We start from the raw sequence: 27,588 nt of genomic DNA on the forward strand, positions 1-27,588 counted from the left end.
TACGTTCACACTGTGAATAAATAAAAAATAAAAAAAAAATATAAATCTAACACCAACATATTGTGTGTCTTCAAATTCAAAACCACCCCCTCATTTATTCATCATCAAACCACAATATTTTCAAAACAAAGGAATAAAAAAATTTTACATTATAATTTTCTTTTGAATTCTCTTGTTGGATATTAAATTCAAGTGTTCCGTATGTATTTTTTTTTTATATTTTTAATTTTTCTTTATTTGTAATAATAACTAAAAATTTTCATTATTTTTTTTGGTATTACTTGGTGAATGTACTGTGTATTTTTACTTGAAGATTTTGTTGTTGATTTGACAATCGTGTCGGTTGAAATTCAACATATGTTGTTGGTAATTTTATTCCTTTGTAAATTGTAATTGAATAATCATTGTTATTCCAGCAACTTTATCGTAAAAATAAAAAATAAAAAATATCTAAGAAAAGTTGGTCGTACTTACATTAGACAATAAGTATGGTACATTGAAGTAGCCACAAGAGTGGTCCCCATTACACGATCGTTCTTGTTCACTCGGTTTCTTTGCAATATATATTTACTTACTTTTTTTATTATTTCTTTTGAGACTTTCACCGGTGTTCGCTACAAGAGTCCACTTAAGAACCATATACCAAGGAAAAAACTTTGCTCTTTGCTTTGAAAAAATAAAAAAATGATCGGTAAATGGGAAAGCTTCTTCATCTCTCTGATGGGACGTTCATATATGTCCTGCAAGTTTTTTCTTTTATTTCACCTTATGACACTCATTGCCATTTCAATAAATCATATACACCAAAAGATAAAACTTGGCAATTTTAAAACTGACAATTTTTTTTATTATTTTTTTCCTTCAATTTTTCGATCAAAATTTGATTGAGATGAAAGCTTAAATATATGACAAGAGTGAATAAATGACAACAATATTTTACTTTGTCAACGTTGTCAACACCCTTCTTTGAATGAATCCCATGTGTGCTGCAAGATTCTGAATATAATCGTGCACCAGGTGTCTCGGTGACTTTTCTTAACGAACATCATCTCTGTTGCTCTCGTTGTATTGTATGGACACCGCACACTAACATCAAGATTTTTCTTATGTTTTATTATTATTTCTTTTCATCCAGTAAAATCTCTTAACGAGCATTGAGCAACTTTGACACTTTTGTCGTAATAAAAAAGACTTTTGCTTGTTAGATTGTTTGCACGAGTTATTTTTTTTACTTACTTTATATTTTTATCTCTTGTAGAATTAAACAAGAAAATATATAGAAATTTTCAACAAGTTATTCAACAAACATGGACATAAATTTATATATATTCTCAATGAATTTCATCAAAATCTAACTGAAAAGCCAAGTTGCTCATTATATTTATTAAATTCTCATTTAATTTTTACTCAAAATTTAACCAAAAACAACAAAAATTATAAAAATTTTTCATCAAAATTTAGTGCAATATAGTTTATGCTAAGGATTTACAAATGGTACTTTATTATAGCTTCCAACATCTGTTTAAGCAATGTTAGTCTTGACGACGACCATCATGTTTCTCTCAAGCCCTTCACAGGCATTTGGCCTTAAGTACATATTCCTCAATTTTCTCAAGTACTTGTTATCACATTCAATGTTCCTTATGTTTATATGTACGTGTTAAATTTTCAATACCACAATTCTCTTCTTAAATAATAATCTAAGAAATTTCTCAGTAAAATCATTATACTTTTTTTTTTTTTTTTCTACTGTCCATGTGTGTGTGTGGCCTTGTTGAGAATTGAAGCAGTATTGAGTTTACCTAGATCACTAAGCTAAATATATACAAGAGATAAAAGTGTCCATCGAAAACCTGCCAACGATAACAAAGGGTTTTAAAAGGTACTCCTAAGAACCCTGATGCTTGGACTGTTTATTTATTTATTTTATTTTTTTTACATTTTATTTGTTCCATTTGCTAGGTCCCCTCAAGGCACTTGTCAATCCCAAACACATCGTCAAATATTTTGCAAATGTCCCTTGGCTTTCTTTTTTAATACCCAAATTGATTTTAAAAACATACAAATTTTGTGTTATATGTATATATTTTTTTTTATTTACTTTTCAATATTACTCATTTGTAAATAATAAATATATTGAATTTTATTTTTTCACGTTGTTTGGAAAATTACCAAAGATGTTTTTCAATTTTCCGAGTGATTAAATATTCAATTACCTTGTAAATCCATTGAACAAACTAAACTTATATTTATTTAAATATAAAAAATAATTTTTTATATTGAAAATTTATTATTATAATTTGACTCAGTTGAAATCTACTTTACGACAATTTGAACTACTGGTTATTTAATTAAATTTACTTATTGTAAAATTCTATTCAGAATAAATTTTAAAATGTTTGCCATATATTTTTTATTTTTTTTTCATAAAAAGACTATTTTATCTTTTTTATTGCAATCTTTATTTATTTGATTTTTTTATTTGAAAGTAATTTTTTTTTCTTTACTCAGCGTCAATAAGGTGAATAAGTATTTTTTCTATTCTGCACTTCTTCAAATTTTATCCAATGTTTGGCAGACAATAGCATTGTTGCTTTCGCAAAGCTTTTTTAAAAAAAAAAATCATTAATTTTCTTTGCTTGGAATGGATTCTTTTGGACGTAACTTTTTCATCATTATCCTTAAGATATTTCTTTAAATGTTTCCTCGCTTGTTGTTGGATAAAATATGTAGACATGCATCTTCAATAAGATGCATTAAATTACCATGAAATTGCCAGTCAAAAATATACATATATATATACTATAAATACATATTTTAATATATTCAATAAAATCTGCAGTAAAGAATATTTTTAGATGAAAATTAAATTGTCTTTTTTTTTCTATTATTTTCAATGTAATATTTAAATATTTTATGAGCTTTCTATCATAATGTCATATTTATAATATTAAATATATTAAATTACCCTGACAAGACATGGCATATGTTTTGATAATAAAACTTTTGTATACATACATAGTTGTGGTAAAATTATCGAGTTACAAATGCTGTTGAAACTAAAGATAAATTATGCTACCTCGGCACCTTTCAACGAGTTAATTGTATACTTGACTTTCTGAGATGATAAACAACACATACTTATAGTTGTCATATTCAAGTGGTTGAGTATCATGAAACTGTAAAACTAATTTTTCATTTTGATGATACAATGCACATATTGCTCATGTATTTGATTAAAAGTTTTCTGAAATTTGTTGAACATTGGAAATTCAGTGACAAGTGCGCATATATATACATATAAATGCAATACTATAAAAAATCAAGTAACGAATAAAATAAAACTATATATCTCTGATGCTCAATTCTCTTATACGTGTACACGCAAGACTAAAAAAATAAAAATAATAAAAAACTTTATGTCGTGATCTTGAAGATGGAAGCGAAGTCCCTGGTGCATCGTGAAAGCCATTTGGGTATCGTAAATCGGTTAACCCTAAGGTTCTTTGGGTGTGAACCGGTTTTTAACGGATTTTTTTATTTTTTTTAAATGCTAAAATTTTTAACACAACACATTACTTGTGCGTTGTTGCTTTGCACTTGATTCAACTTCTTACCTTTATGGCATATATTTTTTTTTTTCCATTTCAACTCTTTTGTCTTAATTTGTCTTTTTGGATTTATTTCTTTATTCAGATGGAGAAAAGAAATATTATAATTTTTGTAACTTTTTTTAATTGACACAATTGTTTGTTGATAATTTAATTTATTTTATAAATTTATATTTTTCAGATAAATATGGAGGCGGTAACATCAACTGATTATGATTCTTCAAATCTGACAAATAGCTTTAATCGTATTGGATTTAGTACTTATAATTATTCACAATTTGAAGAAAAATATAAACAATCACGTCAACCTGAACAAACACGTAGTACAGGAAAATTTGGAATATTTGGTAGAACATTTGGTCGTCACAATAATGAATCAACTGAAAAAACAGAACAAATAAATTCAAGATCAAAATCACGTGAATTAAAATTTTATCAAATTGATGATCCAGTTAGAATTCTTGAAAATCGTCATGGTAAATGTTATCGTTCAAATGTAGAAAAAATATCACACGAGGTTACTCCAACAGTTCATGAAAAAAAAGATATAAAACAAAATATCGGAGATAAAAATGAAAAACGTGATAAATCAATTGCTTCCACTCACATAAAACACAATCATGTCAGACAGGAGCAAAAGATTAATGGACCAAACAATCAGTTGAATAAACAGGAGCTGGTCGAGTGTCAATTATCGAGTAATAATAAGCAGTGTGATCCACCAAAATATCGTCAATTTGATAGACCACCAAAGTATCAAGAGGACCCACCAAAAACTGAGCCACCACCAAAATATTGTGATGTCACAAAAAAACAAGATGACAATAATAAACGATCACAAGTAAGTTTATTTCATTTTATATATTGACTTGATTGATTGTACATAAAAAAATCGTGTATTTTCATATAAATTCAGCTAATAAGTTATATTGGTTATTAATGATCACAAAAAAAAAGAGAAAAAAAAAAAATAATACTCTTTTATATTTACATAATATATTAAATTTAAAAAAAAAAAATATTTTGACAGGAGGAGAAGGGACGTCGACAAGTGGGGATGCGGGGCGAAAACGGGCTTGGCGCCGAGGCGCCCGCTAATCTTACCAGTATCACGCCAACAGCGCGAGAAGCAACAACACGAATTGCATCAATGCGCCAACGTCAACAACAACAACAACAATATAAACAAAACGATATTGAATCAATTGATGATACAAATGTAAAACGTAACGTTGATCAAATGGTCAATAAAATACCACAACAACAACAACAACAACAACAATCGACAAATAAAAATATTATTAACGGTAATAATAATAATACATATATTAATGGTGGTTTGATACTTGGTGTTAATGGTGTTGTTGGTGGTCTTTGTTCAAATGTAATGATTGGTTGTAATGACAACAAATTTAAGGGAGGCGTTGAGTCATACCTAAAAACAAGTGATAAAATAAAAATTGATAAATCAAAGTGTGAAACTGGTAGTAAATTTGTTGAAAAAATACGTTCAGTACAAGATGCAATGTATAAACAACATGAAATAATAAAATCCAGTAAAAATGAACCGGTTATAAGCCACGTGGGTCATAAAAATGATAATCTTAAGTATTATGGATTTAAATCTTATGGTGCAATTGATAAACCACTTCAATCACATCAATATGCATCATCTGAAAAAGCTGGTAATTCATATAATCATGAAAAAAATCATCCACGATCACTTCAAGCTTATTCTAGTAAATCAGGTGATAAAAGTGTTTACAGTGACAAATACAATGATCATTACTATCATCGATCAGGTTATTCAAAATCAGCAAATGCATTTCCAGTTTATCAAGAAACTAAGTATGCAATAAGTGTCAGTGGTGTACCAGGAACACCAGCTCAAGCTAATGCAGCTGCTGCTTTCTTTGCTCGGTGAGTCAATATTTAAATATATTATTAATTTATTCAATATAAATATTGAACCAAGTTTTAATAAGTTTTTTTTTATATCAACAATATTATTATTAATTTAATTTTTTCATTCATAAATTTATATTTTAAATTTAATAAATGTCATTTGAGTAGATTATAATATATAGCCGCATGCATTAGCTTCTTGCATCAATTTTTTTTTTATTTTTTTTTCGCGAGTATAAGAGATAAGATCTTTATCACTTTTTTTTTTTGTTTTGATCTTATTTGCGGATAACAACTGAGTTTTGTACGATTCTTTTTCCGTCTAGCCGTTGACTGAGACGCGATCAAATTTCGGGATTACAGGTGTTTCTTTTCCCTTGTGTATATATCAGTAAGCCGTATATGTACATCGTGGTCGAATATAGAATATAGATGTTTACAGGCAACCCAATGACTCCCTATATAAACCAATGAACATCTCAGAATATATTCTGCAGGGTATATTACTTTTTTTGACATTGATTTTTTTATTTTCCATTTTTATAAATATAAAGATATTGTATGTGTGCGTATACTGTGACCACATCATCTTCTTTGAAAATTTGATGTCTATTTTTTTTCAAAGCATAAAAAACAAAAAAAAAAAAAAAATGTATATGTAATCCTATCAGGTTCCTTGTGTGTTTGACTTTTGAAAACTCTTGTATATATACATAATCGGCCCCTCCTTACCCACATCATGAGGATCTTATACATTGTTCTCATTTCAAAGGCTACATTATAAACTTCGACGTATACATAAGAGCAATATAATTTATGGACATTTCAATTGATCTTGAAAAACTCTTTTAATATTTTTTTTTATTTTTTTATAACATATATATAAATAATAATCATTTCTGATCTGTGATGAGGGACCAGTTTGAATTGTATGATTTATATTATTAGAGTACCCTTCAACATGTATTTTTTTTTTTTTTTTTCGATATTTTTTTAAATATAATGTATTGTCTTACAAGTGACACCATGGATCATGACTAGTGTATTGAGTTTGTATAAATTGCCACTTTGCAATCCATCTGTCTAGACGTTTTATTGTAGGCGCCATTTAACAAGACGACTCTTTTGTGTTTTGTCTTTATATACCATAAGGTGTATTCTATACATTTTATATACTTTATATAGAAATACACGCTAGATGTATTATATATTTTTTTTTGTTTTATTTCCTGAAAATACGACAGTTATATCGGCTTGTGTCTCGAATTGTTTCCGGTTATATCAGGATGTTGTTGAATTTAGCTGATACAATATCTCTAATAGTATATTTTTGCGGTGATGTAAACGAAAAGTTTGAAAAAACTTGAAAAGTTCAGTATGATATACACACGTTGTTCTTTCCTGCAATTTGTGACTTTAGAAAAATGAAAAAATAAAAGTTAAAAAAAAAAAAGCAATGTCGAATAAAATTGACCCGAGGGTGAACACATCCGATGGATAAGAAAAAAAATAGATAGAAAAGCGACAAACGAGAGGTGAAAAAGGTTTAAAAGTATAGATAAAAAGTCAAGACGCGTTCGCGATCAACTTGCTGAAAACTAGCAGGCTCATATTATTATTGCTTTTGGTGATTTTATTGCACTTTTATATTACTTTCGATAATTTTTTTTTCTCTTTTTTTTTTTTTTATATTTTCAATGTTATTTTTTTCGATATTTTTTTTTTACTTTTTATCTGTCGATCTGTTTATTTTGTATTGTTGCAATTGTGTTTGGTAACTCTCACAACAGAATGAAGCTCAAACATCAAATCGAGTGTGAGTTTATCCTAGGAAGTATTGTTCTGATGTTTCTTCACCGTTTGATTTTAACAATAAATTGAAATTTTTTTCAGACTTTCAATTTGATATACAATATATTAGTTTTTGTAAAACTTTTCAATGTGTCTGCTTCTTCAAAGTTATCATTGATATATTTGAAAAATTTCATAAGTTTTATTTTTTTATTTTTCAAGTATAGGTTTCGAAGATTTTTTTATTTATTAAAAGTTTTTATTAATCAAATTAAACATGACATCAATCTGGTGATGATATAACTGATACGATATAGTAATTATTTTATTTATTAAAATCACTCAAATTATAAAATTAAAAAATAAAAATAATTGAAATTAATTTCTAAAACTTTCAGGACACTCATGTCTGTTCGTGTAGTTTAAATATTAGAAGCATATAATTTCGTGAAATTTTCATTTAGAAATATATTTTCAAACCAACATACATCAGGCAAAACCAAAAAAAAAATTATTCATGTATCTGTCACAGAGTCTTGGCAATATATTATATAAGAAATCGAATAAAAAGTAATTTTTTTCTTTCAATTTATATATTCCTTGTTGGCCATACATATTTATGTCTTAATAAAAAAAAAAAAAAGAAGACTATGCACTGAAGCTACAGCTTGACTTCTCAAATAAAAAAATCCCCGTGGTGACTATTATATTTCTAGAATCCTATTAGATTTTTTCGTCCGACGATATTCCCAACAGCCAAGTCAATCATATATATTTTATCAAAATACAGTAGTTATATTGATGATATTGATGCGGTCCCCATACCTATCTTTAATCTGATGAGTGACGAGCCTGTCCGTGACAAGCAAGTCATCGTTTATAAAACTATCAAATTTTTATTTTACAACTTCATTCTCCTTTATTGCACCCGGTTATTCAATATTGTTATTACATCATCAAAAACTTGACAGGGTATTCATAGACCGTCAGATTTTGTAAATTTGATGATAAATATAAATAAATATATAGACATATATACAATGGTATGGATGGCCCAGTGAATAGGTCACTGAGGGTTCGACCTAGCTTGTTCAACAGGTAGTGCTGATGGTAGTTGTGTTAAAGCCCAGCCCTCTTCATTACATTCATATCATGTAAATGCGGCAACCCTAGGAACCCGTGCGCACCCATCATTCTCTATGCCTCATGAAGGGGTGGTGTTCAAGGGCCTGAACCATGACTATATAGAAAAATAATCATAAACCGTTTACTTCAATAGGTTACTTTAAATTTATTTTAATGAAATACGACCATCTTTATTATTCTATTTAATTTAATTTAGTTTTTTTTTTCTCCCTTTTTGGTTTTGTTAATAGATAGGCAGGGTAATTTTTTTTTTTTTGTAGTTGAATATCATGGTATTTGATTCTATGAATTAAACACTTTGTCTTTAGTCTGTTTATTTTTATTATTGTTACAAACATGTAGTCTCTAATACAAAGCAAACTATAGGTTAGTTGGGTATAGCCTCGATACTTGAGTTTGCTAATTGAAAGTGCAAAACACGCGCCAATTAGGATGCATCAAGTCCCAGTAGATCGCCACATTGCACACACACACATACTCTCTCTTTCTCTATAAATATATTTTATCTTCATCACCACTGCGACCACCAATAACAACATTTTAACAATTTATTATTACAATTAAATTCATTGGTAATTAAAATGTATACACTATATAATATTAACATGATATGTCTTGACATATTTTATATAAAATCATATCATTTATGTTAGTTTTCAATTTACCGTACATAGTTTTATATATATTAATCTTGGAATATTATCTTGTGACTTGTATGTTCATTGATGCGTGTAGAATTAATTATATCTGGAAGGCGGCTTATATTAATCAGTCTTGCAAATAATCGAGAACATTGAGATTTTATCTGGTCTAATGATTACCATTAATGCAGTCACATCATTAAGATATATTGCTGATAGACAAACACAATCATTATTTATTTTTTTTTTTTGCTCCCTTTTTCTCACTGAAAAATTTGAGTGATGGTTATTATTTCATGCCACTGTAATGAAGCATCTAGATTCATTATGGTATCACATCAATGATCCAACTATTTGACCCCATTTTTTTGTTTTCTGTTATTGTTGTTATTTTTCTTTTTTTTGGCAAATGATCTGATACATTGCTGAACACAATGTAATATCAAAGAGCTTGCGTGTATGTATACCTGTTTAAAAACAGGCAAAATGATCATTAATTACAGTGTATTACATGTTGGTACTGACCAACGAAACGATTCAAATCGATTTGAGTACGCGTGTTTCAAGTCCGGTTTTTCATTCGCTCAGGGCTAGTAACTATATATGTTGGCACTTTAGTGACGCTTCATATATCACAGGACACACTGTCCCAAGCATAGTATATATATCATTCACATGTTTGGATGTGTTGTATAGAAAGAAATTTGACCAGCTGCAAAATTCTCTGATGTCCAAAGAAAAACGTATCATGAAGCACAAGTGTCGGTACTGCGTCGAGTCGTTAGTTTTAACGTCAAAAAAAATATATAAATTAATTTAAAAAAAAAATATATTCATACCCTCACTAGTTTATTTTTTTTCCCTGGGATCAATTACATCGTGATGTGCGTTCACCGACCTTTGCTAGATGAACATCAAACCCCTATCAGTTTACTAGAGCTGCAGCATTAACCTGGGATTTCAAAACATATCAAACTCATCGATTGAATATTTGCTTTGTTTTAAAATATTTTTTTTATATCTCAAAAAGTTTTTTATTTAATTTTTTTTTTCAATTTAAAATTTTTTTTATGATTTTCATTTTACATGAAAGCCTCTTATTTACATTTTGACACATCAAAATGAGTCATTGAATTTACAAACAAATTTTATATTTTAAAAAAATATTTTTTTGACGGGTTTGTTTGAATCAACGGAAATCAGTCCATTGAATAATGTTGAAAAATAAAAAATTCTTTCATTCGAATTATTATTATTATTATTTTTTTTTTTGTTAAACGAAAAAGTGTATAAAAAAATTATTCCCTTGATTGAAACGTTGTTTTTTCACAAAATTAGAACAATGATAATATACATAATACATACAGATATATTTTTTTTGCTTTTGTTGAAGATATTGAATTGTCATTGTGTGCAAGTGAATATAGAAAAATACGTGAAAACGTTGAAAAAAAAAAAAAGAAAATTTTGTTTAAATGAGAACATAAAACGGAATGATACTTAAGAAATTCAATCAATTGTAACGAGTTTGAATGGTTAAAATTAAATGGAATTTTATAAATATATATATATAGCCCAAGTTAACTCAATTGAAGACAATACTCTCAATGATAGCTTGACTTTATATTCAATTTTTTTTTTTATTCCTATCATCATCGCTTCTCTGTAAGCCTTTTCTATTTTATATTTTATATGAAAGTTTTAAAAAAAAAAAATACTTTTCATCAGATGAACAATTTATTTTTAACGATTCTGAGTTGAATTTTCAAGATCTCGACTTTTCACAATTGTAACAGTGTCGTTTATGGGAAGCATTCAATTTCATCGTCTTCCTCTCACGACAATTCTCATACGTTAAAGTATGATAATAGCACCAAGATTTCCCATGTGACCAAACTAGATTATTGTTTGCCTTCTTTTTCATTTTTTTAAACCTTTTTTTTTATTTTTTGTTACTTCTTTTTAACCTTCTTTTAATGTTTTTTATTCTATTTTATTTATTTATTCTTTCGAAACTCTTGATGCTGATCTATATTTTCATTTTCTACTTAAATTGTAACAACATACTTTTATACTGGGTATATAAGGTATCTTTCTCATGTGATTCTATATTTTTACAGTAGTTGTATTGATCTTAAATTTTTATTACTTTTATTACTTCATTCATTGTTCATTATTCACGTATCATTGTAATTGACTATTAATTTATTTCATTCTGTGTCTAATTGATTGATGTTTACTGATTCTATTAATATAATTTTAAATTTATTTATTATTATTTCACACTTAGTTTTGTGCATGAGAATATTATTATTTTTTAATATGTCTTTTATATTATTTCTTCATTTATATATGATTAAGCACATACATGATTAAAATTACTAATATTTAATTATTTAATCTCATTTGTAGAAATAATCAATTTGTATTTGAGAAAATTGATCTTTAAATTTTTATTATATATAAGTCAAAGGTACACAGTAACAATTTTCTTATTTTATTAAAAAATTTAATCCTATTTTGCAGTAACAGGAAATGTTTATTACAAAAAAAATAGTCAACAACATTGAACGCCTCTATTTTTTATTTATTTAATAATGTTTAAAATAAAATTAGCAATTGCCAGTAATTTTTTTGTAATTTTTTGAATTGATTCAAGATGTGTAAATAGGCTTTGTCTGGGTTTTCATTTTTTTTTTTTTCGTTTTAATCCGGATAAAAGCTTCAACAAAGCACAAAATGCTATATGACTGTTTATAATTTCATCTTTCTTGTCATTCATAGAGGATATGTTATTATATATTCATTTTTTTTTTTTCTTCTTTTTATTAACCAAGCTTAGTTAATGCTTATTAAATAGAACAAAATAGGATTCAAGATTTAATTATAGATTCCGACAGGTGGCCATCTCACAAGTGCACACACTTGATAATTTTCCTTTTCATATCTTTCATTATTTTTTCGTAAACAAGCATCGATAGAAATTCAAATTCCTGTATTGTTGATATTTTTTTTTTCAAGTCTATTCACTTTTTTTTTTTGTTGTACATTTTGATATAATCATTTTCAAGTTGATAATCCTCTAATATTTTGTTGATTAATGTTGACTTAATTTCCAAGATTCAATTATAGATTTCTTTGCAACAAAACTCAAGTAAATAGTTAATTTTCTTGATTATATATATATATTTTTTTTTTCGAAACGAAAGATAAGGAATTCAAGTAAACAAATGGTTCAATTATCTCTCCAATGACAAATTTTAAAATAGTCTAGGTGAATTTTTTTTTTGTATTTTTTTTTTTTTGTTTCTAGTTCATGAAATGAATTTCACTCGGTTTACTGAAACGTTTAATCACGTCGCTTTTGTATCTCTCTAGTTGGTCATTTATATGTATATTAGTTTATATATGTATATTGTTGAATTTTTTTGTCATTTTATTTAAACGTGAGAGGAAATTTTAAATATTCGAGAATCGGTCGAAACAAATGACGACGTGTTGTTGACTATATATATAAATTTTCATTGAAATAAAGTATCTATTTTTTTTTTTTTGATTAGCGGTGTGATGGCATGATACACTGATAAAGCTGTTGGAAGAATTATATCATGTTGAAAAATATCACGTTGACAAAATAATGTACAGCTCAATTACTTGCATCGTAAAATGCAAATGTCTGTACGTGCAGAATTTAAACTTGTAAAATCTATTCATTTTCTTTTCAAGACTTACAATTTCATGGCAAAAAAAAAAAACTCATTTACAAAGTTCAAGAGATATAAGAAAAGAGAGAGAAAAAAAAAATAAATAAAAAACAGTATATTAAAAAAATATAAATTAAAAATAAACTAATGAATGTACACCTGAGCTTTTTTGCTCTCAACAGAAAATAAAATAGCCTTTCATAATATTCACAAGAATTTTTTACTTTATTTTTTTTTTATTCAAAATTAATTAAATATTGCGTGTTTCATTAATTAAATTCTTTTATCACTATGTCGTGTCGAGTTACAGCTTTTTTATTTTTACTGTTTACGGAACAGCTAGAGAGAGCGTCATAACTTTAATTTGCTGGTCAACATTGAATGATTATTTGAGGATATACTTCAAACCAACTTTACTTGTTCTTCCTCTTGATTTTTCACTTTCATTTAATCTTGTCGTGTTATATTTCGCCGGGTAATATAATGAAGGTGCTTAGCTTTTTATCGTTCAAGGGTTTGATGTCAAGAGCCGAAAATCTGTTGTTGAAGCATCTAGAAATTTTCTTGAAATACATCATTGAAACTAAACTTTGCAGACTCATTCTTAAAAAACTTTTAAACTTTATTATTTTTAATATTACTTTGATTTTACAATGTGTTTTTAAGCTCACAAAAGTGACAGTTACGAACGAAGATTTTAAGGATCAACATTATCTTTAACTTGAATCAATTGTATTTAATTTTTATATTAAATTGTCAACTCAGATAATGTCGAAATATTTAAAATCTTCTGTAGAACAGTTTGAGACATATATTGTAAATAAAAAAAAACAACTTCTACTTTTTATTGTCTGTAATATATTTTGAATAACATGCTAAATTTTTAAATGAACTTATTTTGTAGAAAACGATTCGTCTTCTTTATTTCGTAACATTGAGATGCATTTGCTGAATACAAAATGTGAATTTCAAACGTGCATTGACTATTAGGCAATACTTGCACTCAAAGTTGTATCCGGAAGACAAAATTGTTCCTTGGCACAATCATCCCATTCCCAAAAATGCTCTTTTTTTTTTTTTCTTCTCCTTCAATCGACGAATAAGTGCTTCAAATAGTCCGAAAAAATTCCGACACCTATAAATTTTTTTTATTTTTCATATATATTTTTTCTTTTCATTTTTTATTCTACAAAGCACGTATAGCTTCAACTGAATTGCTATCTCGTGTCACCCTTATATTTTGGAATTCGTCTTAAATTTTTTTTATTGTCTATTCTCAATGGCACGAAGCGATGAGTTACTGCCGTGATATAAATCATTCACCGATAACCTAAATATGCCGATGAACACTACCCCACTCGTGTATGTAGAAAATAAAAATAAAAAATAAATTTAAAATTGTTTTAAAGCAACCTTTTTTTTCAAATGAAAAAAATAAATAATAATAATAAATCACCCTATTTGTTTATGAGCCAGATATGATCCATTTTTTTCTAATTATCAAAATTGTTTCTATAAAAAAAAAATTAAAACGAGACAAAATAAACAGAAGTAAATGAATTTAATGAATGTTTTTAGTATGATATAAGTGCGGGTATGCGGGGCCATTATAAATTATGCACAGCAATGAAGCTTTACGTTTGTTGGGATCTCTTCTCAATTTAACGTGGCGTAAAACGTGGTTGTTTTTTCTCCGCAACATTATAATTGTTTTGTAGGTGTTGGTTAAACCATACAGTGGTTTTTTAAAAAATACTGATTAAATAAAAATTAATAATTACAAAATAAATACACGTTTTTTTTTTTAAATAAAAATTAATACAATAAAAATGGTTAACCACACCATGCGTACGGTTGGTTTAATCAAAAAATTCTCTCATCACATAAACAGCCCTTCGCGGTTTTATTCATTCTACTGTGTAACGTTTACATCTTTTCATAACTTTCACAAGTACCCTAAAGAAGCACGTTAAAAAAGTTTAAAAATTTTGTCGTAAATTAAACATGTTATTATTCAAGATTCTCCACCGTGTATATGTATGGCATCATTGTGAATATTTTGTATTTTTGATAAACAAAAAAAAAAATATTTATTATCGTGCGTCAGATGAGTCAGTAATCATATAAATGAATTTTATGTGAAATTTGATATCCATAAAATTTTTAAATACACATTGTAACGACCAATAGAATCACCAAAAAAACAAAAAAAATAAAAAAAAAAATGTAAATGAAAAATCCACCCATACAGATGACACGAAATCTTTGCCAAAGTATAAAAAAAAAACTCGCGATATTTCCTGTTTACTCGTAAAGAAATTGTTTTTGTCGCTGAAAGCAATAAAATTTATCGTATTGTGATAAAAAATATCTCTATATAGCTATATGTAAAAAAGAAAAAAAAAAAATTTAATTTATTGAATGTTGTGTAAAAATATCAATGTAAAAAGTCGGCTTTTGTTGTTATCGGGTTTTTTCTTATCCAAAGATGTTTGTATACAATTTGAAACTTCACACGCTGTTATGGATTACCAAGGTGCGTGCATACTATTATAATATTCATTATAAAATAGCTGTTCCATTCTTTTATAGTCTCGATGGTTGTGCTTATATCCACTGAGATTTTCATCGTCTAATACTATATGTATATATACTCAAAGAGACTTATGAGCGCACCAACCAACTCATATCTATATAGATATAGATATGTATCTCATCATTCGCTTCCTCTTCTTGCTCAGTGGTCTGACACTAATCCTCAATTTACGCCGATAATAAGATAATTTTGCATTCGTCATTTTGAAATTTCCGTAACTCATCAATTCATTATTAAAATTTACAATTTACAAAGAAACTGCATAATGATTTATCATTGTCAATAAATTATACCAAACATACTTATTACATTAACTTTGTATTACATATTTATTTATTGAGTGTATGTTTCGTTCAATAGGTATTTTATTTGTTAAAAAAAATTCACTCAACCCTTGACAACGTAATTATTCACTATTGTTATGTATTGCTGGTTAACAGGACATTAATATAATGTTGGTTGATGTACAAGACCATGACGAGCATATGCGTTTTGTCAAGAGGTGCCCTGGCATGACATTGAAAGATCATCAAATTTAACTTTTTCTCTCTCTAATTGAATACCAAGTAGCTAATGTGGAGTCGACCGACCTAACAATAATTGTAATTTGATTAATGTAATTTCTATTGAATTATTGATTGTTTCAAGCTCGGGAATTATTTTACGTGGATATTATTAGTCACAGTCGGTCGATGAACGATAACTAAGACTAGAGATTCCTATCGTGCTTTACCGACTGCGTGATAAAGTAGAAAGAAATATTTGTTGGATTATGTTTTCGTGGTGCTTGGCTGATGGCAGCACGTTTGTTTACCGCTGGTGTACCAGGAAACATATTGAATTTTTTCATTCCTAAAATATGAAAAAAAACCTGATAATGATAATAAACGTTTTATTTATATGAATCCATTTAATATTTTTCATTTCCATAAAAAAATAATGAATTCCATTTCTGCAAAAATGTGATGAAATAGTGACATAAAGTGTTGGCTTCAAATTGCTTGACGTTTCCATAATTACCTTATTCCTACAATCACACAGCTACGAAAATCACTTACTGAAAAAATCACTTACTGAAAGGGAATAAAAGAAAAGCCATTTGATGGTTCTAAGGTCGAGGTTGAGAAAATCGAAAGTCGTCTCTAGTGTTGACGAAGGTAGAAATAAATTCTTTGGGTGTGTGAAATAATCTAAGGGGTGGCAAGGGCAGGTGGGGAAGGTAGAGGTAAAAGACAGTAGGAGTGAACAGAAGCGGTACTAATCGACAAGATAGTCCAGAATGAACGAGGGAATTAAAGACGATGGTGTGCCTTGGATAAAGAGTTTTTGAGCAGTCATGTGAATTTGACTCGAAGTAGAAGAGCCAATTTTACTTCTGCCTTGATGCTCTCGTCCGCAAGCTTGTGTAGACAAATCAAATAAGAAAAAAAAAAAAATAATATAAAAAAATAAATGATGTAAGAGAAAACGAAAAAAGTCATAATGAAAATGGACGTTCATGAACGTTCTGCAAAAGCTTTACAATCATAAGTTGAGTCAGATATTATTGGGGTGAGATTAATCGTTGAGAAAAACTTCCTTCCCTCGTGCAATTCTATTCAATATACGTTATATACGCAGTAACTATATCTATGCCAGTGTTTCTTTGTCAGTTTGCGGAAAAAAAAGAAAACAAATAACTTTTATATTTTGATGGAAATAAAAAATAATATTAAATTATAAAACTGGTAGACATGTTAGAGTGCAAAATTTACCTCTTTACCTTTTTCTCATCCTCATAATCAAAAGTTAGTTGCTTGAAAAATTTCAACTATTTAATTTCATTAAACAAAAGTGAAATGAAAATCGGCAGTTTAGAAATTGAAAGACAGTCGGTGTGAAATTCGTGCTCATTTCGCAGTACATTTGACGAGGCATGCAGACGCAATGAGATCTAGCAAGTTTTTGTACAGAATTAGTTCCCACAGTTATATCCAAAACTGTGTTAATTTCCTGCCCATCAGTCAGCTTAATATATGACGATTTTATTGCAGATTCCTATAGATATATGATTGTTTGGATTCATGCCAGTTCTAAATCAAGTGCAGACTAGTGTATATATATCTCTGTCATTTCACAACTCGTCGATATATTCCATCAACTCGTTTGTTCATTTTTTTCCACTGTATAAGGACACAAAAAAAAATTTCATAATTGTTCTCTGTCTGTAATGATAATACTATCGATATGAGTATTTCGAAATTTAAAAGCTTTTACAAATAAACCAGTTGAAATAGTCAAGCAGCAAAACAATCAATAGTATTTATTTTTTTACGTCAACTGAGCTTTTATTTTGACGCTTTGCTCTGTTTGTATCGCATATAAAAAACGAGAAAAAGAATTGAGAGAATAGTTGAGTAATGCATTTGATAAAAAAAAAATAAAATATATATATATGATTCTCAGCTGTGGTGATTATATTTGTCCACATACAGTGACAACCTATCAACTGAAAGTCGAAACGTTGCAAGCTCAGTGCAGATTGTTGACAGAGAATATGCAATACATATTTCGTTTGACATTTTTCAAAGTGGGTGATGGTTCAGTCCTCTGGTCAATAAATCATATTCATATTCAGAGGATTATGCTGGTGATCCTATGGATTATGACCTCAGAGGGGTTCTCTCTTACTGCACTAATTATTTTCAAGCTTACTCGTTTGTAGATTGAATTTCATGAAAGCACTGGGTGGCTTTTTAAGTTTCCTTCTTTTTTAAATTGATTTCTTTGCATATTTATATTTAATATACATATCTCTGAACATGGTAACAAACTGAAAAAGACTGTGAGCAAATGCTTAGAACAAATTTTAGTTTTTATTTTAACCATAAACTTTGTATACGTAAATTTACACGGATTTGTATAGACTCCTTGGAGTGATGAAGTGATATACTCCCGCTGGCATTAACAGATACGTTAAGGCACTTTTCAAAGTATGAAGCAAAAGTGTATGTGAAGATATGCGGATTTTCCTCCAGCAAGTTTAGTGGTGGATTTTAAGACTAAAGTTGTACGAAGAAAGAAAGTCATGATAATAGTTTAAGGCTGTATCTGGTACATCCCGGTGGTAAATCTCAATGGAAAGTCAGCTTTTGTCACACTACTTTAAGTCATCTCTTGTTACTATTTTTCATATTTTTATTTTTCTTTGTTTATTTTTACTCACAAAATATCTTTTGTTTTTGAGGATTTACATTCTAAAAAGTCAAATCTCACTAAACGCGTTCTCAAAACTTTCTCATTAATAAGTATATTAAATTTAAATTTTCACTAAAACTTGATCCTTATGATTACTTAATATCACAATGATAATTAAAAACAAAATTTCATTAAAGTTGTTGAAAGAAAAAAAATATAATAAAAGTAAAAGATAAACATAGAGATAAAAATATAAAAACTTAAATCTCTTCAATTCAATGCACGGATTTTCTTGATTATCGAAGCTGAAGCTCTAGAGATAGGAAAAATATACTTTTCAAGGTTCTGCTACAGTGGATGTTTTACTTGCTACGTTTTGACGCTTATTTGCATGTAAATTGGTCGCGAATACTCATCCAGAGTTACCTTATCATGTTATTACAAGGAACTACTTCTCATCTCGTATTATTTAACCCATAGCTTTTACCAAAAAACAATTCATTCTTTGTCGCAAGATCATTTTTGATTGGCAAAAGTAGCACGAGTTTCTTCTGTGTCTGGCTAAACCACGACATCTCTGGGTTACGCGTCACCAAACGTTCTAATAACTGCATTTATATTCCATACGGGTTTGTCTATCCCTGGGAAATCCCTGCATATTGCCATCATCCCGGCCCTTTTTGAGGACCACCAATACCATCACCACAACCGAGTTTCAAGCGTTCACCCTTAGGTATCCCTCGATCTCCCTCAGTCTCATGAAGACACAAGAGAGAAAAAAAATCTCATCTGTGGATTGAGAGTATATTGCCCTCCAAAACAATATGTAAATCGTAAAACAAATCTTTGCGTATTCAGTACGACAGCCATATACGCATATCTCTATATTTTTTACGAGATCTAAAAACAGAAAGAAATATTGTTGTTAGAATTTACGTGAAATCGAATTTGAAAAATTTTATAAAATATAATATATCATGATCATAAGGGTGAATAAATAGAAACTAATATTTATTGTAAATAGAAAAAAAAAAATATTTAAATATTTTTTCACGAGTATTGTTAGTAGCAAGCTATATCAAGTAGTTTTTAAATTGAGTCATATACCAAAACAACTTTACTGATCATGCTGAAAATGAAGTCACGCGCAACATTTGCATTCAACAGTGTTTTCAGTGTAGAACATGTATGTATATACCTATATACATACACCCATGAGACTTTGTACAGAGAAAGTTAGATAGGGCTAGGTTTGAACCAGGACTGTCTACTGGGTTTTCTAGAAGTAGCCTATATTGAACAGACGCCTCAGCGCACTCTAGCTAATTTATATGCAAGGCACTCACCCGGATAACGGGTTGGAAAGGGCAGAATAGTTCGTCCAAGGGGTCGGCGACACTTTACCTGTTCACGACTGTCGTTCTTCAATTATTTGGTAGATACGACTGACCTTAAAAAGAACCACATTTAATTCTGTCTATCTATCTATATATTATATATAGAGCCATACATATCTGACTCGTTAATCCTATATATATATTGAGGTATTATATACAGATAGTCTCGCTGCAATCCGACAAATATAGTTATGTATATCTCTATTATCTCGGTGAAACAGAGTTCATTGACCATCAATTCAGTTGAAATTTTAAATTCTTGACGATCAATAGGGCATGATGTAATAAATTATTTGTATCTACATCAGTTATTCTTCGTCTGGGACTGGATGCTGCACTGATGAATTGTATATGTGTGTCTAGAACGTGTTTTAAGGATCGATAGTTGAGACGTTTTTTTATATAGATTACTTGGGTGCGAGAGAAAAAGAGTGACAACAGTCTCGTTTAGGTGTATTAATATCTATACCAGATTAAAGAGGTCGTTGTCAAGTCTAGTTGATAAGGGTGCTATCGCAAAAATGCATTCATTTAATAAAAATAAGCTTGCATTGATCATTATAAATTATAATAGTATTGAGGTATTAAAAAAAAAAATTTAAGACATCTAATTTAATAGTTTTGCATGAAAAAATTCTTGAATAGAATGGAAGAACATAAAAGCTATATCGTTTGATAGCAGACATTTTCGTGGCGCAGGTGTTGGAAAAATATATTTGATTCATGGTTTTGTTCAATGCAAGGAAAAACTGATACGGTGATTTACGTGAGTGTCTAAACGATGGATTACTCATGCATAGATAAAAATTGTGAAATATATTTTTTAAACTTCTTGTCTTGGGAGATACATTTTATGATCTTGAAACTAAAAAAGAACAGTGATAATAAGCTAGATGCTTCTAAACATTATATTGGGTTTTTTAATATTCTCGCAAAAGGGATTTATAATTACGAGACAATAGATGTTGTATACTTGTGGTTAATTATATTTCAACTTCATTCAACATAGTATTTGGCTTGCCTATGAATGCCTTCCAGCACATTTCACTAAAAACTTTCAAAGCATACAAAATCCTCTATGTCACTTTGAGCATTCGTTAGTAAGCTTATATGACCTGTGAATCCAAGCTTCCAACAAAAACAAAACTTTTACCACAATAATGTGTATTTACTTTGTAAATTTTGTAGCTTTACTCTCGAAAACACGGTACCCTTCTAAACAATATCTATATAGTAATCAATTTTTAAACTTTTCAACATAGTCTGCATGATATTTGTAAGTTGACAGATGTCAAAGAAAAAAAAGATAGTAAAACCTGGTTGTGCTGTCTGGAAATAAATATTTTTTTTTTTTTTAGTAGGAAGCGTTAAAGGTCTAGACAAATAATAAAAAATGTAAGGGTTGTCGAAAAGAAATAAAATAAAAATAGGACATAAAGGTATATATAGTATAAATTCGTCTAAAGACGTATATAAATTTATCGAAGTAGTTCAACCGCAAATATCTCACGTAGTGTCGCATAGATTAAAGTCTAGGATCTCTACGTACAAATTCTTTCTATATAAAATTTAACCTCTTTAAGTAGACACTAGAAAAAATAAAAATATATAGAATAAAATAGTAATGGTAGGCCAAAAGTGAGTAGAGAAAATGTAAAAGACGCTCGTGAGGGTGAATGAGGGTTATACAAGGGTATGAGAGTTAAAAGAACCTACACTCAACACCAAAAAATCTCACCCTGACTTTTCCTTTGTCAACGCACCTACTACCACCACCATTCCATGGATCTCAAACGCACATTCCGAAAATCCAATCCCATGGCTCAGCGCGTTAGCTATCGTCGAGAATACGATAGCAGCTACTGCCTTACTGTCGTCATGACTTTTAGTATTATTTTCTCGATTGCTTTGAATTTTATCGTGAATCTAGGTTATCCAGTTTTTCCCCATTACAATCTACACCACGTTGAAAATCCTTATTTACTTCAATCATAGAATTACTAAATTTAAAAAAATAATTTAAATATTGTAAATTTTCAAATTGACATTCTAAAATTGTTTGTGTTAATTCCTATTATATTTTTTTAATTACTAAATTATATTTATGATAATTAACTCAATTAAATTTTTCAGTTATTCTTTATGACCTTAATATAATTTATCTATTATTTAAAACTGATTTTCGATTATACATTTTAATTTAAAACAAGGCAACAAAAATCCCACGATTCATCAATATTGGTAGACGTAGGTTTTCACCGTATCGCGTTACGATTGTCATAAATCCTGGCTGTTATTTTCGTGCCGTAAAAGTAAGCTTAGAAAGAGAGGTGGCTTAGGTTGCTATAGAAGCACCCACACACAGGTCAATCCCCCTGGTCGTTATCATTTTACTGGCCCTAAACGTGCGTTTGCTGAATACTCGACTGTCTCTGAATTTATAGTATATCCTCTCTTGTATGTATGTATACGATTTGTGGCACCCTAACCTCTTTACATTTTCAAGTGCGTTATACACAAACCTAGCCATGACAGTTATTTTGTCTGGCAATATGGAGTATTTCAAGTATACCTTTATACTTTTACAGATTCATTAAATTTTATTTTTTTCATTTATTGTTATGTTGATTTTAAATATTTTTATTATATTAAGCGTAAAATTGTGCACGAGCTTAAACAAGCCTCAAAGGTTATTCAATCTACTTACTTGTATTGTACGAACAATAAAAGCTTTTTTTTTTGTTGGGGGCAATAACTGACAAACATTCATTCGTAGAAATACAACAGGGAGCTAAAAGAACGTTATAGAATATTGGAAAAAAAATCACATAAATATGTCAAGATAATAGGTCGATATGGTATTATATGTATAACTTTGGTCTGCAAGCTTGCGGCCTTGCAGACTTTGTTTTGAAAGTCATCGTTGTTTTCTGTCCAAGACTTTTTGCCTACAGCCCTTCTTTCTTCTATTTATTTTATTTTTTGATAATGCCCACGTAATGGCCGCTTAGTATGATATACGTATCACTTACGCAGCGTGATAATGAAAAGATTTGACGGAGCTTTATGACTTTTCGTGCTTCGCTTACAGGGATTTCACTATACTAACACATCCTTTTCTTTTCTTTCATTTTTTTTTTCTTCTTTATAGGAACTTTATTGTGCTACTGTATACTTCGACAAAGTCTTGGCGAGTGTCTCTTATATTTATTTTTTTATATTCTCTTTATATATATATATATATTTCTTTTGGATTTCACTCATACTCTTGCGCTCTCTGTTTCGATCTCTTTGATGCACTCCCCGTTATGATGCTACACTTCAAAGTGAACATATATGAAATGTACCCGGCGGTATCATCCTTTTTACCACCTTCCTACATCGTCGATAAAAACATAACAAGTTATACCCATTGTGTTAGTTCTCTGTCATTATATAGCTTCTTTTTTTTTTTTCATTCAAAAAATCATCAAGCGGAAAAGAAAATGATTTAGTAGGTGTGGAGCCAAGTGGAAATGTCGAGTGAGCAATGAAAAGAGAAATAGATATTGAGATTTAGAAAGGTTATACCAATTTCATTTTTACTTTTTTTCTGTCAACAAAATTTATTACATTTTTTTATAATGAAATTTTTATTTTAACAGACGAATTACATGAGTCAAAATTCAATATAATTATTTTTTTTTCCAACAGCAACAGAGAGTGAGAGAGAGGGATTAATTTATTAGAATTGCACGTTTTGTGTTTGTCCATTTGCAAATTATTCTATTTATCTGTATGGCACACACATACACTCTTTTTAAAAAAGTATATAAAATAGTTGTTGTCAGGAGGGAAAATAAATTTTACATGTTGCAAGTATGGGGGACACAGAGTGTATATACTTTGACAAAAAATAAAGTGGTGACAGTGAGTGAGAGTGAGAGTAGAATTTTATGGAAAATTGAGAGGTTTGTGCGTGGTACGATGTGAAAATTTTTATACTCGTGTAGCATTTAGTTGCATCGTATCAGTATGTAGAACCCGAAATGACGTGAATTTCTCGTAAAATCCGATTTAAAAAACATGTTGCAAATATAAAAATTATTCATGCATTCATGAGCTACAATAATCGTTTGAAAATATGCAATTTTAATTATCAAAATAATATTATTATGTATAGAGAAATGATGTTGAGCACTTGACTTGTGTCAAGTGTGATTGCAGAATCAACTCAAGTTGATGATATTGAATTAATATGTGACTAAACAACAAGATATTGGAGATTATTGAGATATGATAATAGAAATAATCAAGATGATGAACAATCCAATCTGTTATAACCACTTGAGTTGATTCAATACTCCTTGACTGTGTGTATACATTCACTAAACCACAAATTGTGCAAATGACATAATGCTTTTCATAGTATATTTCCTTCAATTTATCATGTTGTGATACAGACAAGTTCAATTGCTTAATATAAGATTATAGTATATGTTTAATTACAGCATGATTGTCAGCATGGCTGAAGAGACACATTGGTCTACTAAGTGACATATATAACTATGTGTATCAATAGCTGTTTGTGTCTACTAAAATCAGTAAGCGTATCTTGACACGTGTTCTCGGACCTCACAACATTTCGTAACTATACGTATTCGTGATGCTACATGCTGAGTATCCACTTAAATTAAGCAATATATCGTTCCACATACGTGTGGTAGTACTGTCCCTTTAATATCATCGTGAATATGCATTCCTATGAAATTTGTGCTGTTCAAATATTTCATACCTAGACTATTTCTCATATTCTCTATGATCAACTTTATGCTTTTCTTTTTGACTTGATCAATACAAAAACAAAAATAATATGAAATAACTAAAATAAAAAAAAAAAAATCAAACTTATATCAAAAATAATGGATAATAAACAACAAAGAGAACAAAGAAATTGAAGTACGAAACTACATACGTCAAAGTTAATTTTTGTCTGAAATTTCTTCTTTTTTTTTGTTGTTCGTTCTCTTTTGATATGATTCTTCTTTAAGGCTTTTTTTTTTTTATTTTGTATGTATCCTCATGAGAACTGAGGAGGGCAGCTTTTAGCCCATTTTCTTTTCAGACAAAATTTCTATATACTAAAAGTACTCTGTTGGCTGTTACAGAAAGAATAAAATATTGGAGTGCCCTATATGTCTGTTTTCCATATGGATTTTTTAAATAGACCAGTTTTTTTCAATAATTTCTCAACATGAATGTTTTTATGCTTGATAAAATTTTTCATTTTATTCTTGACCACCCAAGACTTCAATACAATTTTTTTTTTTTCTTTCGATGAGATAGAACATACTTTCCACTTATATTCTATTTAGGTTTCTTTATAAAAGAGAAAAAAAAATTTTTTTGACTGACATATTTTCAGTTTTTGTTGGACATAAATGTAACAGTGTTTAATCTTTTTTTTTTTTTCTTTCAAGTCATGAACATTTGAGTGCTACGATTGGTGTTTGATATAGACAGCCGTCTGCACACTTTTTTTTTCTATATAAACTAAACAAAATGTTGGAGAAAAATAAAGTTGAATTTTATTTTTATTTTTACAAATTTGAACAAGATTGACAGCTGATAGTTGATTATCGAAATTAAAATTTTTTCACAGATAATATAAATATTTTTTAAATCCATGAAATAATAATTTTTTTTTTTTTTATAAAGTCAATTATTCATTTATTGATTTTCGATACATACATTAAAATCATTACAATATCATTGAAGTAATAATAGTAAGTAAATTTAGTGTCTGTCTGGAATAAATGAAATTAGTATATATAATATAAAAGAGATAAAAAATATTTTTCTCGAAGCTTCAATGATTAAATATATAATTTACAGAATATCCATGCCCCAGTGATAAAAAATTATTTATAACTTTATGTTTTCTATTATGATTATTGACAATAATTTTTTAATATTCAAAATGTAATTATTTCTGAAATAAAAAATTTAAAAACCATTTGAATAATAAAAAATTATTATTATAAGGTATCTCAATATCTCAATTAGTTAAATTAGTTTTAATCTAAAGTTTTATTGGAAAACTTGGTCTTGTATAATTTTCTTTTGAACAAATCATTATTGACCTGACCAGAATTTAACTTTTCTTCGGTGAATATGTCTAATATTTTACATTTGATTAATATCCTGATAAGCAATTAAAATATTTAGTTGAATATTAAAATAAAAAAATAATTGACTAACATTATCAATAGCACCTATATATAAATACAAAAAAAAAAAAAAAAAATATGTTGTTGACTGTATCGCAAACTAAATTGCCAAATTCAACAAAAGTAATAAAAAAAAAAAAGTAATTATTATTGTAACCAGCACAAAAGTTTTCCCATGCAAGTTAATACATTTTTATCAGTTAATTTGAGTTAAAAAAGTGACTCATTCTCAGGGTAGATTTCAATAATACTAACTTCCAAACAATTGGCTGGCGCCCATTTGAGATTATCCGATATCGTTAATTGCCAGACAGTCACAAGCCAGTTAAATTTTCACTCACCACTATTTCAAATAAATATATATATATAATATTTATAAAATACCACTTCAACATTTCGCACAATTTTATCTATATATAAAAGAAAAAAAAAAAAAAAAACTTCAAATGGCGAGTGTTCAGTGAGTGTGACAAAGTCTTTTAGAGTTTTGTATGGATAAACTAGAGGGGAGGACAGGCAATTATAGTTATGTATTACTCCTCAGGGATTTTATAAAGATTGGCCAGTGTGGTGGAATGATATACCAACGACACTAAAGAGTCACCTGCAGCATCATTAAACTATCTAAATTTTCTTCCAACTTATATATATATATATATTTTTTTTTATTACTAAAGAAAAAAATAAAATTCTCATTGACATTCAAGCTTCAAATATCTTTTTTATAGCTAAAAAGTTGATGGCCAAAAAGTCTTAATATATATACGTCTTATTCTTCACTTGGACGAGTTAATAGGAGATTTCAAAAAGCTTTCAATTACGATGAAGTTTTACTCTCGTCCAAAAGTCAGAACATATTAACCATGTCTATCAGGGTTTATATTTTTTTACGACAGTTTCCAATTTTCGTGATTAACAGAGCGTTGAATTATTTTATTTTTTTATTATTATTATTTTTTATATACATTGTACATCATGTTTTATATAAAAAAAAAAATTAATTTAGACTAGTTTTTTATTTTATAATAAATTCTAAGTAAATAGATATTGTGTCTTTTAGTTTTTGCAAATATTTGAATGTAACCACTGTAAAGGATACATTCCCTCAGTGTACATGATACTTTTGTGGAATTTAATAATTTTGAAAATCAAATCATGTGATAATTAACAATGGTGGTGGTCAGTTTTGAACATGATATTGAAAGAGATGATGATGATGATGATGATGATGGACAGGAAATTTTAGTGGTTTGGATACAAGTTAGTATGGAATTTAGTGCTAATATCACGACAGCAAACACTCAACTATTTGTTGTTTGCATAGTTGATGTTTTTGAAATGTTACAGTTCCCGAACAAAACCACCTTGAGTATGATTTTCAGTATTATACTCATCAGAAAGTAGATCTTTT

The 27,588-nt window shown here is 28.6% G+C and overlaps 1 protein-coding gene across 3 annotated transcripts in view; it reads left to right on the forward strand.

The window, feature by feature from the left end:
• Positions 1-27,588, forward strand: part of LOC122855384 (kinesin-like protein CG14535) — a 164,593-nt gene that overhangs the window by 48,356 nt on the left and 88,649 nt on the right. For all 3 annotated transcript variants that reach the window (XM_044156692.1, XM_044156691.1, XM_044156693.1), the window contains 2 exons: positions 3,793-4,452; positions 4,642-5,531. In XM_044156692.1, the coding sequence (XP_044012627.1) occupies positions 3,793-4,452; positions 4,642-5,531 (1,550 nt within the window). The remainder of the gene's footprint in view (positions 1-3,792; positions 4,453-4,641; positions 5,532-27,588) is intronic.

Source organism: Aphidius gifuensis, linkage group LG4 (assembly GCF_014905175.1).
Source record: "Aphidius gifuensis isolate YNYX2018 linkage group LG4, ASM1490517v1, whole genome shotgun sequence".
Classification (NCBI taxonomy): Eukaryota; Metazoa; Arthropoda; class Insecta; order Hymenoptera; family Braconidae; genus Aphidius; species Aphidius gifuensis.